The sequence below is a fragment of the Condylura cristata genome, unplaced genomic scaffold (genome assembly GCF_000260355.1).
Source record: "Condylura cristata isolate star-nosed mole 26May11 unplaced genomic scaffold, ConCri1.0 scaffold00023, whole genome shotgun sequence".
NCBI classification, from domain to species: Eukaryota; Metazoa; Chordata; class Mammalia; order Eulipotyphla; family Talpidae; genus Condylura; species Condylura cristata.
This window is the reverse complement of record NW_004567124.1, coordinates 17,467,982-17,484,294: the sequence shown is the minus strand read 5'-3', so window position 1 is coordinate 17,484,294 and position 16,313 is coordinate 17,467,982. Positions and strand designations below refer to the sequence as shown.

General features: G+C 38.3%; 1 protein-coding gene across 2 annotated transcripts in view; it reads left to right on the top strand.

Moving 5' to 3' along the window:
* MAPK6 (mitogen-activated protein kinase 6) overlaps positions 1-16,313 on the top strand; it is a 35,723-nt gene that overhangs the window by 4,707 nt on the left and 14,703 nt on the right. For both annotated transcript variants that reach the window (XM_004687784.1, XM_012728795.1), the window contains exon 2: positions 15,070-16,258. In XM_004687784.1, coding sequence (XP_004687841.1) covers positions 15,704-16,258 — 555 coding nt within the window. In that variant the 5' untranslated portion in view covers positions 15,070-15,703. The remainder of the gene's footprint in view (positions 1-15,069; positions 16,259-16,313) is intronic.

Below are 16,313 nucleotides of genomic sequence, written 5' to 3'. Positions count from 1 at the left end.
AAGATTTATTTATTTATTCATACAGAACTGGGGTACAGGCCAGAGGTGCAGGGGCGGCGAGAGGCTTCACCAGAGACAGTGGGGAACAGAACAGGCAGATCGAGGAAGTACACTGCTGAGGGGACCAGTGGGCGGTCAGAAGTCTGCCACGCCATTTGGTCTCCTCCGGGGCAGGTGGGAATTGAACTCGTAGAAGTGGCCCTAGCTTCTCAGTGCTGTTCTTTAACCCGCTGCACCACCAGGGAGGGCCGAAGATAAATCTTAATTGCAAGAATGTACATTTTCTTGTTCTTGAGTATTTTAACTTTGATTAAAAGAAAATTTTAAAAACCTATTACATAACTTTACTTAATTATGGATACATTGAGAGGACAGTTTTTTATTGTGGTCTAGCCCCTTCAGGCTCATTGGTATTTGTTGATAGTTGCCACATTGATTTACCATTGTCATTTCCAGATGCAGAAACATTGAATGGTCCTTAGCCTCTACACTTTTTGTTTTTTTAAAGATTTATTTATTTATGCATGCAAGAACTGGGATACAGGCCAAAGGTGTGGGGGATGAGAAGATTGAACAGAGTGGGGAGCAGAACAGGCAGGTTGGCTGATATACACTGCTGAGGGGAGCAGCGGGTGAGATAAGAGAGGTCTGCCATGCCATGTGGGTCAGCTCCCTGGACTGGGATCTAACTCTTGCTGTAGTGACTGTGGATAGCCTCACAGTACTGTGCTTCAGCCCATTGCACTACCATGTAGGACCCAACCTCTCAACTTTCACTATAGAAAGATCTAATCCTAGAGTAAGTCAAACTGGCCTGTGTCCAAATCTTGCTATATGTAATTTCTATGAAGTTGCTTTACCTCTGTAAACATCAGCAGCACTCTTATTTATAAAATGAAACATGGCAATGATATGAGTAATAGAAATAATTTGTCACTTAAAACTTTTCTAGCACTTAATAGATACTCATTAAATGTAAATCATCCTTTGCTCTTCTGTGGCTTAACTTTGACAACTTCCTGTAATTCAGTCTCATGTTTCCAGTGGTTATTAAAACTTCGTGTCTTGTTTTATTCTTGTTACATACAGCCCTTGTAGATTCCTTCACTTTTATTTTTTTTTTAAAGATTTTTTTTATTTGTACAGAACTGAGGTAAAGGCCAGAGATGTGGAGGGTGAGAGGCTTCACCAGAGACAGTGAGGTGCAGAACAGGCAGATCAATGAAGTACACTGCTGAGGGGAGCAGCCGGCGGGTCAGGAGAGGTCTGCCAGCCATGTGGATCTCCTCTGGGGCGGGGCGGGGAGGGGGTTGGATCGAACTCATGCAGAAGTGGCTTAAGCTTCTTTGTGCTGTGCTTTAACCCGCTGCGCCACCTGGGAAGGCCTCCTTCACTTTTGTTCTGGGTTCCTTCTCTTGATTTCTTAAGGACTCATCTCTTGTCTACATCATAAATTTTGCTTTTTTGCTAGGTATCTTTATTGCATATAGATGAGCTCTAGAACTACACCACCTATTTATGGTAGCCTCTAGTTATTTAATACAAATGTTGAAAGAATTAAGTTCCTCAGTATAGTAGTCACATTTCAGTTGTTCAGTGGCCATATGTAGCTGTTGGCTATAGTATTGGACAGTACAGATAGAGAAATCTCTTAGAAACCCTCTCCAAATGCCACATTCTTCTCTAGTTGTCACTTTGTTTCTCTGAGCCTTTTTCACGCAAAATTTCAGGATTGTCTTTGTATACTATGCACTGTCCTTGGCTCTTTAGTTTATGCCACATTTGCTTCATTACTTATCTTACCATTGAAATTGCTCTGGTGAATGCAGTGACTTCCTTTTACTATGCCAATCTTACAGGATCTTATGGCAGCATCATTCATTATAGTTGACCACTGTCTTGTGCCTGCTTATTCACTTGTTTCTCTTAGCTTATCAGAAACGTTTGCTTTTCCTCTCCCTCATAACTTGATATACTGTCTATAGACTTTTCTACCCACCTCTGAGTATAGATAGGCATTTTCCTCCCTTTTCTTCTATGCTTGTTTGGTGGGTGGTCTCACTCAAATTGTTGTTTTAAGTGTTGTCTACATATGGGTAATTTTCCAGTTGTATTTCTGGTTTTGACTTAAAACATCTGCAGTCACATTTTCTGACAGCCTACTTGTTACTATCATTTATCTTAATAGTCATTGTTTGAAAGATTTGCCATGTCCCAAATAGAAGTCTTTCTCCCATACTGGTCTTCTCCCAGTCTGCTCCATCTCAGTTAATTGCACTTAGGAGTTACCCTCTATTCCTGTCTTTCCCCCTTATCCCCCTTAATTAATCAGTTGCCAAGTTCTCATGCTATCTAGAATATCACTTGATTCTGTTTCCTCCTTTATGTCTTTGTTTCTACCACCCTAGTCCCAACCACATCATTTTACTGGCCTACTGAAATAACTGGTCTCTGCATTCACTGGAATATCATCTTTAGTACATAAAAAGTCATCTTTTAAAAGGTATAAATGAAACCATGTCAGTTGTCTTTTTAAATTATTTAATAAGTTCCCTTGCTTTCAATTTATAAAATTAGAACACTGCCTTGTGCTCTTTCTTCCTATTTTCTCTCTTAGCACTCTCTGCTCTTTGCTCAGGATATTGTGGCTACACTGTCATCTTTTCGTTCAAAATGCTGAATTCTGACGTGCTCACTGCTTCTTCTATTTGGAATGCTCTGCTGCCATCTTTTTTTTTTTTTTTTTTAAAGATTTATTTATTTATTCATACAGAACTGGGGTACAGGCCAGAGGCTCAGGGGCGGTGAGAGGCTTCACCAGAGACAGAGTGGGGAGCAGAACAGGCAGATCGACGAAGTACACTGCTGAGGGGAGCAGCGGGCGGGTCAGGAGAGGTCTGGCTCGGGGCAGGCGGCAGACGGGAATCGAACTCATACGGAAGTGGCTTCAGATTCTCAGTGCTGTGCTTTAACCTGCTGCGCCACCAGGGAGGGCCTGCTGCCATCTTTTTAAATGCTGGTACCTTCTCATCTTTCTGGTCCTTAGATGGCTATTTCTAGTCATTCAGTCACAGCTCTTCACTAAATATGAAATCATGTTTTACTTGCCAGACTTTTCTCAGGAGGTAAACTCTTTGAAGACAGAAGAATCTTAATGTCATATTCTCCACTATATCATCACTGACACATGCAAAGTGCTCAGTAACTTATTTGTGGACAATACGAAATGCTCGATTCCTTTTAACTTCTAAAGGGGAAAACTCCATTAAAGATTTCCTTTTATTGAGGTTAGTCTGTGATACTGGACTAGGTCTTATAAACTCATGTATATTATAGAGAATTGTTAATTTCTTGATTTTGATGATTATATTTTTTGGTTATGCAGGATGTCTTGCCTGAAGGAATACACTGTATTTAAAGTGGTGAGGGTAGGGGTGAGATCTGTGTGTACTTGGTAATAAAAATATATATATATATTATTAGAGAAGACCATGGGCTTTAATATAAAATGTTAAGGTTCAAGTTCTGGCTCTCTTACTAATGTGTCATCTTAAATGCCTTACTTCAATTCTCTAAAATAAAGCTCTTAAGATTCATTTTGCAGTGTTGTTAGGAGGGTTTAGTGGAAGAGAATATGCCCATCACAGTACTTCACATACAATGTATTCTTAATCAGCCTTGCTATTATTCAAATATTAAAAAGTGTATTCTCATGTTCATTGCTATGCTTTATAATATAAGCAGAATACTTATTTAACTACTTTTATAGTAGTTGATAATAGACACAAATATGTCCCATATGACATATCCTTAAGAACTTTTGGGCCATATTCCATAATACAATTTTTAATATCTTAAAATTATACATTAGAGCAGAAAGTAGAGCCCCTCAAAGTTATTTAAATTAAAATAATGTATACATTTATGGTTAATTCTCATTGGAATTGTCATTGAATTGAGTAAATGATATGTTATTGCTATTATTGATATAAAAGTTCACAGGAATTCTTAGCAAAATAAATCATTGTTCATGATTGGTGATTTATTTAGTTTTCTCCTTTTCTTTCTCTTGAGCATTGGTGGGCATGGTTCTTAAGTAAACATAAGAATCAGAAACGGAGGTTTTTAAAGTTGACCTACAAGCCTTTTAGTTATTACAGTCATCTTTTTAAAAAAGATTATTTATTCATACAAGAACTGTGGTACAGACCAGAGGTGTGGGATGGGAGGTGAGAAGGTCCACCAGAGACAGAGTGGGGAACAGAACAGACCGATTGACTGAAATACACTTCTGAGGGGAGCAGTGGGCAACAGAAGAGGGTTCTGTCTCCCTGGCAAGGGATCCAACTCATGCTGCATTGGCTCATGATAGCTTGGCTGCTGATGGCTTTATACTGCTGTGCTTTAAAACCCTTGCGCCTGCAGGGAGGGCGGCCCTATCAGTCTTTCTTAAATAATATCCCATCTTTACTTCTACAGTAAGCCATACATTTAATTGCTTGATTAGGTTATGCTCCCTCTAGCAGCTTGTGCCCTTGTCTTATATTTTACTATGCAATGCACTATTATTTTATAAAATTTAAACATGGATAGATTTTTTTATGACTTCATATTTTCCAGTAATTTGCCATTTCTAGGGTTTTTTGTACCTTTCAGAAATCTAAAATTCCATATGTTGTTGTCTTTGTCTTCATTTTTGAAGTACATTTCCCATAAGTATAGATTTCTGAGGTAGTTCTTTTTTCTTGGCACTTGAAAAATAATGTTCTATTGTCTTCTGACTTCCATTGTTTCTAGTAATAAATTAGTTGTTATTCTTATTGTTCTTCCCAGTATCCTTTGTCTCTTTTTCCTGTTGCTTTTCAGAATTTTTCTTCTCTGCCCTCCCTGGTCAGTGGGTTAAAGTGCAGCACTGCAAGCTAGCCACAGCCGCTTCAGTGTGGTTTCCATCTCCAGACCCAGAGGTGACCCACATGGTGTGGCAGACCTCTCCTGTTTAGCCTGCTGCTCTCTTCAGCAGTGTACTTGGTCGATCTGCCTGTTCTGCTCACCACTCTGTCTCTGGTGAATCTTCTCACTGCCCCTTTACTTCTGGCCTGTATCCCAATTCTATATGCATGCATGCATAAGTAAATAAATAAATAAATCTTAATTAAAAAATAATTTTTCTTCTCCATTTTCAACAGTTAACTGTGATGTATCTAGGTGTGGGTTTCTTTGTATTTATCTTATTTGCTCCTCATTTAACTTCTAGGTCTGTGGATTGATATCTTTTATCAGTTTTGAAAAGTTTTCATCCATTGTTCTCTGTGTATTTCTGCTACATCGAGTTTGTGAACATTGGGCTTTTCGTTCTGTCAGCTTTTTGGACTTTGTCTTTCAGTACTACATCATATTTTCTTTACCTAACCATTTTGTCCTATATCTTAGCCCAGCCTTAAGAACAATGTCTACTTTATGTTAGGGATCCTTCTTCTTCCTCCCACCTTCAGAAGGTTGCTATTTAGGACATAGTGGAGGTCTATATGCTACATGGGCTTCTCAGCTTTTATGCTTTGCCCTCAGACTTTTGTACACAGTGAGTTAAGATGTAGTGAAGAGTTGATATGTGGCATTTCTAAGTGGGCCTCCTCTAAATTCCTATCTAAGTCCATATGCCGCTATTAAGACTTTTGTCTATCATCTCTTCATATAAATTTGGCAGTTTTCTTCTTAATCCTATCAGTGGAAAATTCCTTATTCTCCAGCTACTTTGCCAGGAATGAGTATAGCCGTGGCCTGTTCTCTTATGAAGGGCTTAACATTCTCTGGAACTACATTTGTTTAGGTTTCTTTGCATCCCTAATTCTCTGATGGTTTTGTAAAGACTACAACTTTGTACCGTTGCCCTACTTGCCAGTGTTTATAGGGAGATAGTAATGGTATCTTGCAACTCTGTACATTCTAATCACAAATAAAAATTAAGCCTTTCATTATGATAGTAGCATTTATAATAAAAGACAACATAGGAATCATTAGGATTAGCTCCATCATTTTCCTGATGAGGAATAAAGATTTAGAAATGTGAAATACTTAGATTGTTAAATGTGAAATACTTAGTGGCTAATTTTAGCTATAGTTCTAGGACTAGATCTGAAATCATTATATCTTCATTCTTTCCCTCTCCTATATAGTTTAATAAAATCAGATAGGAATTTTTCAATAGCCAAATTTTAGTGTGAATAGGAAACACTTTTTTACAATCTCACAACCTTTGCTCAGTTTGAAGAGAATGAGAAAAAAGGAAGAATATTCTAGAAATGTAATACTCTGAATCATTTTTTAAAACTTGGGAATTTTGCAATCAGTCATATGGCAGGAAAGTCAGAATAATGTCAAGCTTTGAGTATCTTCATGATATCTACTTGGTGTTGTGTGAGCCGTAAGATTTTTACATAATCTTGCTTATCTTATTATATAGAACACTATTTCAGTGGCACAACCCTTCCCCACTACCTCAGCTAACAAAACAGGAACCCCAGAGCCTGAAGTGTTTTTGTTTTTCAATCTGAGTGGGTTGAAATCAATTGCTTCTTCATGTGCTGGCAAGCATGTGTGTTCACATGGTGAGGTTCTTGGGAGAAAACCTGCTAAGGAAAGTACCTTTTTAGAAGTCATCACTGAGATTCCCCCATGTAGGTCAGAAGGTGATCAGGGTCTTAAAAAATTAAGGGTAGAATTTACTGTCTCTAAAACATTCTATCAAATAGAATGTGCTTTTTTTTTTTACTTAATTCACTCAGTATAGTTTTTAATGTACCTACTGTGTATTAGATAATATGTTCAGAAAATGTGAGCAGATTTACTAGTCCCAAGCCTTTTATTTGAAAAAGAGTTATAACAAAGGGAGGGAAATGGTGCCCAAGAAAATGAAGAGTAGAGGATCAGAAGAATAGAAATTTCATTAAGATTGGGAAGGGCAAAAGACAAAGGAGAATTCTTTTAGAAAAGAGAAGAGAAAGAAAGGTTAGTGGGACAGTGCTACTGCAGTGCTTTATGATTCTGTATTTCAAATTCAAGTCAGGTTTTTAAAAACAATTTTGGGGCCTTTTGGTGGTGCAAAAGGTTTTGAAGTGCAGCACACAACCACTTTAAGTGCGAGTTCAATGGGGGTGGAGCGGGGAGTGGGTGACGCACATGGCACAACAAACCTTTCCTGTCTCTCCTGCTGCTCCCCTCAGCAGTGTGTTTCAGTAGATCCACCTGTTCTGCCCCCAACTTTGTCTCTGGTGAATCCTCTGACCACCCAACCTGCACCTCTGGCCTGTACCCCAGTCCCATATGCATAAGTAAATAAATTAAAAAAAAAAAAAGAACAATTTTGACCTCTGCTATATCTTAATGTGTAAAATAACATGTAGCATATTGTAAATAATAAATTTTTGGAGTGAAAATGTAATGGATGGATAGAAGAATTGAAGTTGTTTTAGTTAGACATGTTGAGATTATATTCCCTACTCCTTTGAAATAGGTGTGACCATGTGAACTGGTTTGGTCAAAATGTGAGTAGAAGTGTGCTGTATCATTTTCTGGATGGACTCTTTAGGCACCAGTGAGATACTTCCACTTTTTTCTCTTTGGCACTTTGAGTGGCAACAATATTAATGGTATTAGCTACTTGAGCTGCTTGAATGACAGCTATGTTGGATATGTTACAGGGATAAGTGTTCTAAGTTATTAATATTTTGGAATTATTTGTTACTGTAACATTACCTAAACTGTCCTAACAACTGCAAAAAATTATATTTGGAATCTTCAAAGGTTAAATGTACTTGAAACAGAGTAGGCTGCTCATATTTTTTCCAATGTTTTCTTAACACTAGAGGATTCTTAGAAATGAGGATTTAGGCAGGAGGAAGAATGTGAAGAAGGATTATTATTAATGTAAAATTTCTAATCCTAAATCTGTAGAGGAATTGTATTTACTTAATGTTTAACATACAGCAGTTTCAATCACATTTCTCCCATTCTGGGCATACCACCATAAGTGCTGGGGAACAAATACCAGTGAAATGAGACATATACGGTGCTTTCACAGATCATAGACTTAGAATTGTGTCTTTAGACAGTTTTTAACTAGTTTTTCTGGTATCTGAAATTCCAGTGTTACAATAAAATAGCGATTGAAAATGAGCATCAAAATATACATTTGGCATTTATTTGATTGTGGCTTTTTAAGTGATCAGAGGTAAATGAGAGTCCCTAATATTAAAATGTTTTTAGGCAGAGGTTCAAGCAGTTTAGGAACAAGTTAAAAGAAGAGCAAGGGGATATTGTGTTTGTTTTTAAATTATACACTTTTTTAGATGCTAAATATTCTGTCTTTGACTTGAAAGTTTGTCTTGTTGATAACAGTAGTTACTGATAGCAGACAAAGTCTGTTAGGTTTGGTGTTTTAGTTTTAAGATCCTCCCTCTCGGGTTTCTAACATCATTGACTAATACTAGTTTGAACTATGGTTCATCTTGAGGCCCAGATTCTGAGAATTGTCTCTGACCTTTATGTGCAAAGGCTTTGTCAAGAATGCATATAAGCTAGCAGCTAAACTGTACTCTAACCTTTGTTGGCCATCTCTACCTTACAAACTGTAGCTCTGATGAGAGCCTAAGACATGATCTTAGGGGAGGTAGGGTTGGGAGGGTTTTGCTGTACCAACACCTCTCTTTGTCAGGGTAAGGAGATAGTCCTAGGTGAATGTAAGTAGACGCAATCTTTCCCTTCTCTCCAAAAACTACTGGGATTTGGCAGAGGAGATGTGAGGCTGGCTGGATTCCAGTTAACTCAAGTTACTCATTTGACCCTGGAGAAGAGCATAGTAGGCAAGAGCTGTTGGGGAGCAGGAAGGGAAGAGCTGTCAGTGAGTATGGTCAGGCTAGCTGACCCATGCCTATCTACATTTAACCTGAGAAGCATTAAGGTGGAAGAGAAAAACAGAAATGTAACCATTCTGCTTAAGGCCCATACCTTCAACTTGCTTTGCCCATTAAGACTCCCTTTCTGACATAGACTCAGTTGTTCTGGATTAAAAAAGTAGAAAATCCATTTACTGTAGAGTGGGGCAGATAGGCAGAGTGAAGTTACTCTACTGTTATATTCCTTTTTCATCTTACAATTTTACTTCTTATGACTAAACTTAACTCAGAGTACCTGTATTTCTGTTGGCATGAGGTAGGCCAACTGACAGAAAGCAGGCAGTAATGTAGAGGAGTGCCCGAAGAGTCAGTTATGGCAGTTTCAGGGAACTACCTTATAAACAGGATTCTGGTACTCAGCCTAACCTACATAGAAAGCTTTATTCCCATGTTACTATGGATTTCTTGAAGATCAAAGGTAAAGCATTAATACCAGCTTAGTTCTCATTCTTCATTCACCAGCAATTTGTTAAAATAATATTGAGCTAGCGTTATTTACAATTGTAAAGACATGGAAACAACCCAAATGCCCAAAAGTGGATGACTGGATTTAAAAGATGTGGTACGTGTACACAATGGAATATTACTCAACAACCAAAAAAATAAACACACGCCTTTTGCAGCAACATGTATGGAGCTGGAAAAGACCATGCTTAGTGAAATAAGCCAGAAAGAAAAGGAAAAATACTGGATGGTTTTACGACATAGCAGGAGTATAATGGACCAGGCAAGAAAATAACAATAGTGAACAGCTGTATACCAGAGACATTTTATGGGGTGGAGTGGGGAATGGGATAAAAAAAATAGTGGGGGGAGGGAAATGCACTGGACTGTGGTGATGGCACATGGGTGATTTGGTGATGGGAAGCCCACGGGGATTATAACTGAGATGGAAAAAGGCACAAAATGATGTAAAAAATAAACCATTATATTACAAAAAAAAATATTGAGCTAGCTTAAGTTTTAATGAATGACCCTTCTGAGCAATGTAGTCAGCACTGAGGTTGGTAGGAAATTTTAACATTTGGAGACAGATATTGAAAGATTCTGGGAAGGATCATTTTAAGTTACTGCCCCATCTTAGTTTTCCTTTTCCTCCCTTGGAATGCGTAGAAAATGCAAATGAAATATGGGACTCCACTCTGTCTTGAGTTTAGATGTTGCTTTTATGAAGTTACACTTAAAAGATGATGGGGGAAAAAATGGTATAAACGCGGTGTTTCTGGAGGTTGTTGATGTGGATGGAGTGTATCAGCTGAGTTGTACTGTGCTTTAGTTGGGCCAAGGAGTTCCATGATCTGAAAAACTGGAGGTGGGTAGAGAGAGCAGGACTTGGAATTTAACTGTTGTAGGGGGTCAAGGTGATAAGGAGAAAGCTGTTTTCTCTCCAAGATCACCAAAAGTGAGCATGGGAGGTCTTTTTTCTTTTTATGGTTTATCCTCACCACCCTAATTGGGTCAGATCTCCCAGGTTCCAGGTTCCCACCATTTTTTTTTTAGTGTGTGTGTCACTTGTCCCCTTCACATCCCCCCTTTTAAATGTATTGTTATTTTATTATCCTTTGTCTTCAGCCATATTGTAGACTCCATGAAGGCATAATTGAAATATATTTTTACTGTTTTATTCCCAGTGACTAGTATGTTAAAAAACATGTCATATAAAATCAGTAAATACTTTGCAAATGGAACATTACTGAGCTGGAAGTGTTACAGGACACTGAATCTGTAACAGGACAGGGAGAGAGGAGCACCCCTGAAGCTCCAAACCTGCCTGCTCTAAGTGGGTTCTGCCATCCGCTGTGTCAAGACAAAACATATAAAACTTTAATGAAAAGGGACTTGAGTACAGTAAATGTACAATCGGAACACAAAGAATATAACTTCTCAATCAAACATCTGAAGTTACCCATCTCCTCGTGGGCAAAAGTCAACCCAAAAGGGATTGGCCCAAAGCAAGGCCTGAAAGCTGCCACAAGACTAAAGCAAGCACCTTCTGGCCAGGACCCATGGAAAAGGGTCAGAAATGGCCAGACAAATCTGGGAGGAAAAGAGAAAAATCAAAATTAATATAAACACTGCCACAGTCACCTCCCTACAGGGAGGGTCAGGAAACAAGCCTGGTTTCTTCCTCACATGCTTGCTGCTCCATGTGGCTTCCTCAGTTCTCCTTGTTCTCCATCCAGCTTCCTTCTCTTCTGATTCCTTCTCTTCTCTCCTTTTTCTCTGCTCAGCTCCACCCTCCCTCTGGGTAGGGCAGGGAACCTGGAACTTCCCCTTTTCCTAGGGACCACCCTGTTACAGAAGCATACACTGGATCTGTTTTATTAAGCAGAGGTCCTAACATTACCTCCAACTTATTAATTAAGATGGGCTAATTTTCCATGCTCCTGAATGAAAAGATACTCTAGTAGCTTTTGTATTTTAAGAACTTGAAGAATACTATTCATAGAGAAAGGAGGCAAGTCACTGTCAGGAATTACAGTTAACATTGATACATACAACCTTTTGAAAATTTATTTTATTTTTATATGTTTTACATCAGTCTTCATTTTTGTGCAATATATGCTTTCTCCTCTCAAATGTAGTCCCTATAAAATTCCTACCATCAGTTTACTTGTGTACCACCACCATCGTCACTTGTGCTCTTCCTTCCTGTTTTGGTCCCTCTCCCACCTCCTCCCCAGCAGAATGTCGGCAGTAATTTTTTTTCATTATAATTATTTTTTTTCCTGATCCCTTATTTGGTTCCCCTAAATGCTCTTCAAAGTGAAACCATCCAATATTTTTCTTTTTCCCTCTGGTTTAATTCACTGAGCATAATCCCTTCTAGCTCCATCTGTGTTGCTGTGAATGGCATGAGTTTACATTGATAATACAACTTAGCCTCTCTTGTGCATGGTCTCATATTTCTGAAAAATCTGTTGAGCATCTTGTAGTTCTCAGGCTAGGCACAAGCTCCTACCTTCTCCAAGAAGAATTTTGTCTACTCCTGTAATTGCTGTCACTGAGATTTCTGAAAAGTCATATGTGTAGTTATTTCTTCAGCTGTGTGGAAGTATCAGGGTGTTTATACGGGAGTATCAAGGTGTTTATACAGAGAGGAAATGGGTGAGGTACACATTATTAATTAAAACCATTTAAAAACAAATTTTTTAAAGTAAATTTTAATTAAAATTTTGATTTGTGGCCTTCTCAGGTGGTGCAGAGGGTTGGGTGCAGCACTGCAAACTAGCCCCAGCAGCTTTAGTGCAACTTTGATATCCCCCCAACCCCCCTTGGAGGTGATGCATATGGCGAAGCAGACCTCTTCTGATCCCTCCTGCTGCTCCCCTCAGCAGTGTACTTGGTGGATTTGCTTGTTCTGCTCCCGTCTGTCTCTGGTGAATTGTCTCACTGCCCCTGCACCTCTGATCTGTACCTCAGTTCTGTGTGCATAAATAAGTAAATCTTAAAAATAATTTGACTTGCAAGCCTTAACTTTTAAATGTTTTACTGCAAATAGATTGATAACCTACAGAATTTTTAGGAGTCTGCTTGTTTTTTTTTTCTCCTGATTTCTGAGAAACAACAAAAATTTGTGAACAAAAGAAACCATCTGTTGTAAAACAAATGGAGATGGTTATGCCATTTAATGTCTTGATAGTAAGTAGATATAAGGTACTCAGTTATTAAAAGAACTTAGGGATAGTAAATGTAAATTTTATTAAATAAAACTATTACCATAAGAATCATCAATTTAGTATTTAAGTTATTAGTATCACTGGGATTTATCGGACTTGAAAGTTTGCTGAGATTGAGACTTCTGCTATTACCGTGTTACAATTTGCAGAATCTTTTATTTCCACATGTGAAGTATGTAGAAATATGAAATGGAGGCCCTCCCTGGTGGCGCAGCGGGTTAAAGCACAGCACTAAGAAGCTAAAGCCACTTCCACATGATTTGGATTCCCGCCTTCCCCAGAGGAGATCCACATGGTGTGGCAGACCTCTCCTGACCCGCCCACTGCTCCCCTCAGCAGTGTACTTCATGGATCTGCCTGTTCTGCTCACCGCTCTGTCTCTGGTGAATCCTCTCGCCCTCCACATCTCTGACCTGCACCCCAGTTCTGTATAAATAAATAAATAAATCTTTAAAAAAAAAAAGAGAAATACGAAATGGACAGGAAGTAAAAACATACTCCTTATTCTACAAAAGCTTCAGCACTGTGAAGCTGCTGATTTGTTAAGAGAATTCTAACAGTTCTCATAGTCACCTACCTGGTGGTTGAAAGTTGTTAGTTACATCTTCAAGTTTAGAATATGCCACTTTATTTTATTCACTAATAACAGTTTCTCAGTGTCTTTAACGACTAGCCCTTTGAATAAAGGAATATTGTACCTATTCCACATCCAAGTTCTTCATAACTATTTAGAAACATTCTAAGTTATACCAGCTTTTAGGTCAAAAGTCAGCAACAGGAAGAACCCTTTTCATATAAGGGTTTGGCTGTTTTACTTAACATAAACGTGCATTTACATTTTAGTAGATAAATTGACTTCCTTGTTGTTTTCTTAGATATGAGACCACAACTCACCCTCAGTTGTTTCTACTTTCATGTGTTAGTTTCTCTTTCTGGAACTCTTCCACATAGCACCCCTACGCCCATTCGTACCTTTTCTTCCTTTGCTTGTTATCAGAGAGGCATTTTCTAGCACCCTCCCTTTTCCCTCTCCCTGTCTTCTTCCATACTGTTGGATAGCTCTGTTTCTCATTTCGCCTATCTTATATACGAGCTCTTAATATTACCACCCCATTCTATAAGATTCTAATAATTTGCCATACCTTTGTATTTTAAAAAAGAACTAGCATGTTAATAGTTGAATCATACTGTGTAGCCCTACCTTCCTTTATTCCTCAAAGTAATTATAATGAAATTGTTACTTACCAATCTTGTAGGTTTTTTTTTAAAAGAACAGTGGTTTTTTACTTTTAAATTTTTTAAAAAATGCACTTATGCATACAGAACTGGGGTACAGGCCAGAGGAGCAGGGGTGGTGAGAATACCCACCAGAGACAGAGTGGGGAGCAGAACAGCAGCCTGATGAAGTACACTGCTGAGGGGGGGTGAGCAGCAGTCGACACAGGAGAGGTCTGCTGCACCTTGTGGGTCACCTCCCTGGCCAGGGATCTAAGTTACCCGAGCTTTGTAGTGCTGTGTTTTAACCCTTTGTGCCACCAGGGAGGGGCCTGGTTTTGTTTCGTTTTTACTTTTGCTACATTTGTGTGTACCCATAAATATTTGTGAGCCTGATATAACTGGTTTGAGTAAACACATTTTTATCTGCAGTTTGCTTTTGAAATTTAGTGTGTATTTAGTGATTTCAAGGATCTGTATTCATTTTTGCTATTAAATAGCAGTCCATTACCTAAATACAACACATTTCCTATTGTCGAAAGTTGAAGCTGTTTCTAGTTTTTTAACTTTTAAAAAAAAAACCATTGTTCATTCTCTAGGGAGAATAAGTTGAAAGAAAATTATTAAGTTGTAGGGTAGCAATTAATTAATGTATTTATGCCAAATTATTCTTTGAAATTCTTTAAAGTCCCACCAATATCATATGACGATTCCTGTTCTTCCACATTCCTCCTCAAACTTTATGTTAGTAGACTCTTAACTGTGTTTTTCCAGTCTTCTCAGAAGTTGAATGAATACCTTTTTGTTAGTTGTATTCACTGTTTAAGTTTTTTTTCTTTTAATAAATTGGTGCATGTTCTGCAGATTTCTTATCTGTACTGCCAGAGAATTGTTACTGATGCTTTTTATCCCTTGAAACTAAAGCATTCCCTAAAAATATGAAGCTTCTTTCCTTTGCCTGTTGGGGTTTACAAAATGATGCAATCTCTTGAACCTAAATATTATTATTTATCTGGAGTAGTGGGATCTAGAGTCTGAATCATCATAGGTGAATTGTTTAAAGCATGTATAGCTATTTTTCATTAAGGGTAAGTTTTCTGTTTAATGACAATGAATAGATAGGTTTAATGGGTAATTTACAGCCAAGTGCATGATTTGCATCATTTTACAAATTAGAGAGCATTTCCAGCAATAGTGACTTTTCTTTTTTTCCTTGTCCCTAGGTTGTATCAGAGTAAGATGGACGGTAGCTTTGATTGTGATTGTGGTGAGCTGGAGCCACCTGATCACTAACAAAAGACATCTTCTGTTAAACAACAGCTGCCAGTGCTTCCTGTTGAAACTTACAGCAACAGAGGAAGAAAAGAAGCAAACGGAAATAGTGCTAACCAGCACCTTAGAATGATGCTGCTCAGGACCAGTCCAACACTGAATGTATCTGCACTGTGAGGAGAATGTTCATAGAAGCCTGTTGTGTGCATATTTATTCACATTTTTGTTAAATGTTAAATCGTTTAGCACAGTAAATCTGAGTGCATAGTATGTCATTTCATTCCGTTTGAGTTTCTTGAGTGTTTTCTTTAAATGTCTGCAGAGTTGCTGCCCCTTTCTTGAACTATGAGTACTGCAATCTTTTTAATTTTCAATATGAGTAGAGCTTTTTGAGATTAAAATCTAAGGGGAACTCAACGGGCCTGGTTGGCATATGCAATGAACATCAAGAAACCATCTTGCTGTGGAAGCAAAATTATTTTTCTTCTCCCTTTTTGAAAGATCTTTCCTTTTGATGCCAGTTTTCTTCCTTGTTTACACAAGTTCAACAATTCGAAAGGAAAAGGCAGTAGTAAGGGTTTTAAAATGGCAGAGAAATTTGAAAGTCTCATGAACATTCATGGTTTTGATCTGGGCTCTAGATATATGGACTTAAAACCATTGGGTTGTGGAGGAAATGGCTTGGTATTTTCTGCTGTAGACAATGACTGTGACAAAAGAGTAGCCATCAAGAAAATTGTTCTTACTGATCCCCAGAGTGTCAAACATGCTCTACGTGAAATCAAAATTATTAGAAGACTTGACCATGATAACATTGTGAAAGTGTTTGAAATTCTTGGTCCCAGTGGAAGCCAGTTAACAGATGATGTGGGCTCTCTTACCGAACTGAACAGTGTTTACATTGTTCAGGAGTACATGGAGACAGACTTGGCTAATGTGCTGGAGCAGGGCCCTTTACTGGAAGAGCATGCCAGGCTTTTCATGTATCAGCTGCTACGTGGGCTCAAATATATTCACTCTGCAAACGTACTGCACAGAGATCTCAAACCAGCTAATCTTTTCATTAATACTGAAGATTTGGTGCTGAAGATAGGTGACTTTGGTCTTGCACGGATCATGGATCCCCATTATTCCCATAAGGTACGTGAGAGCAAATGAGGCAGACTTTTAAACTGACACAAGTCAGGAATAGGTG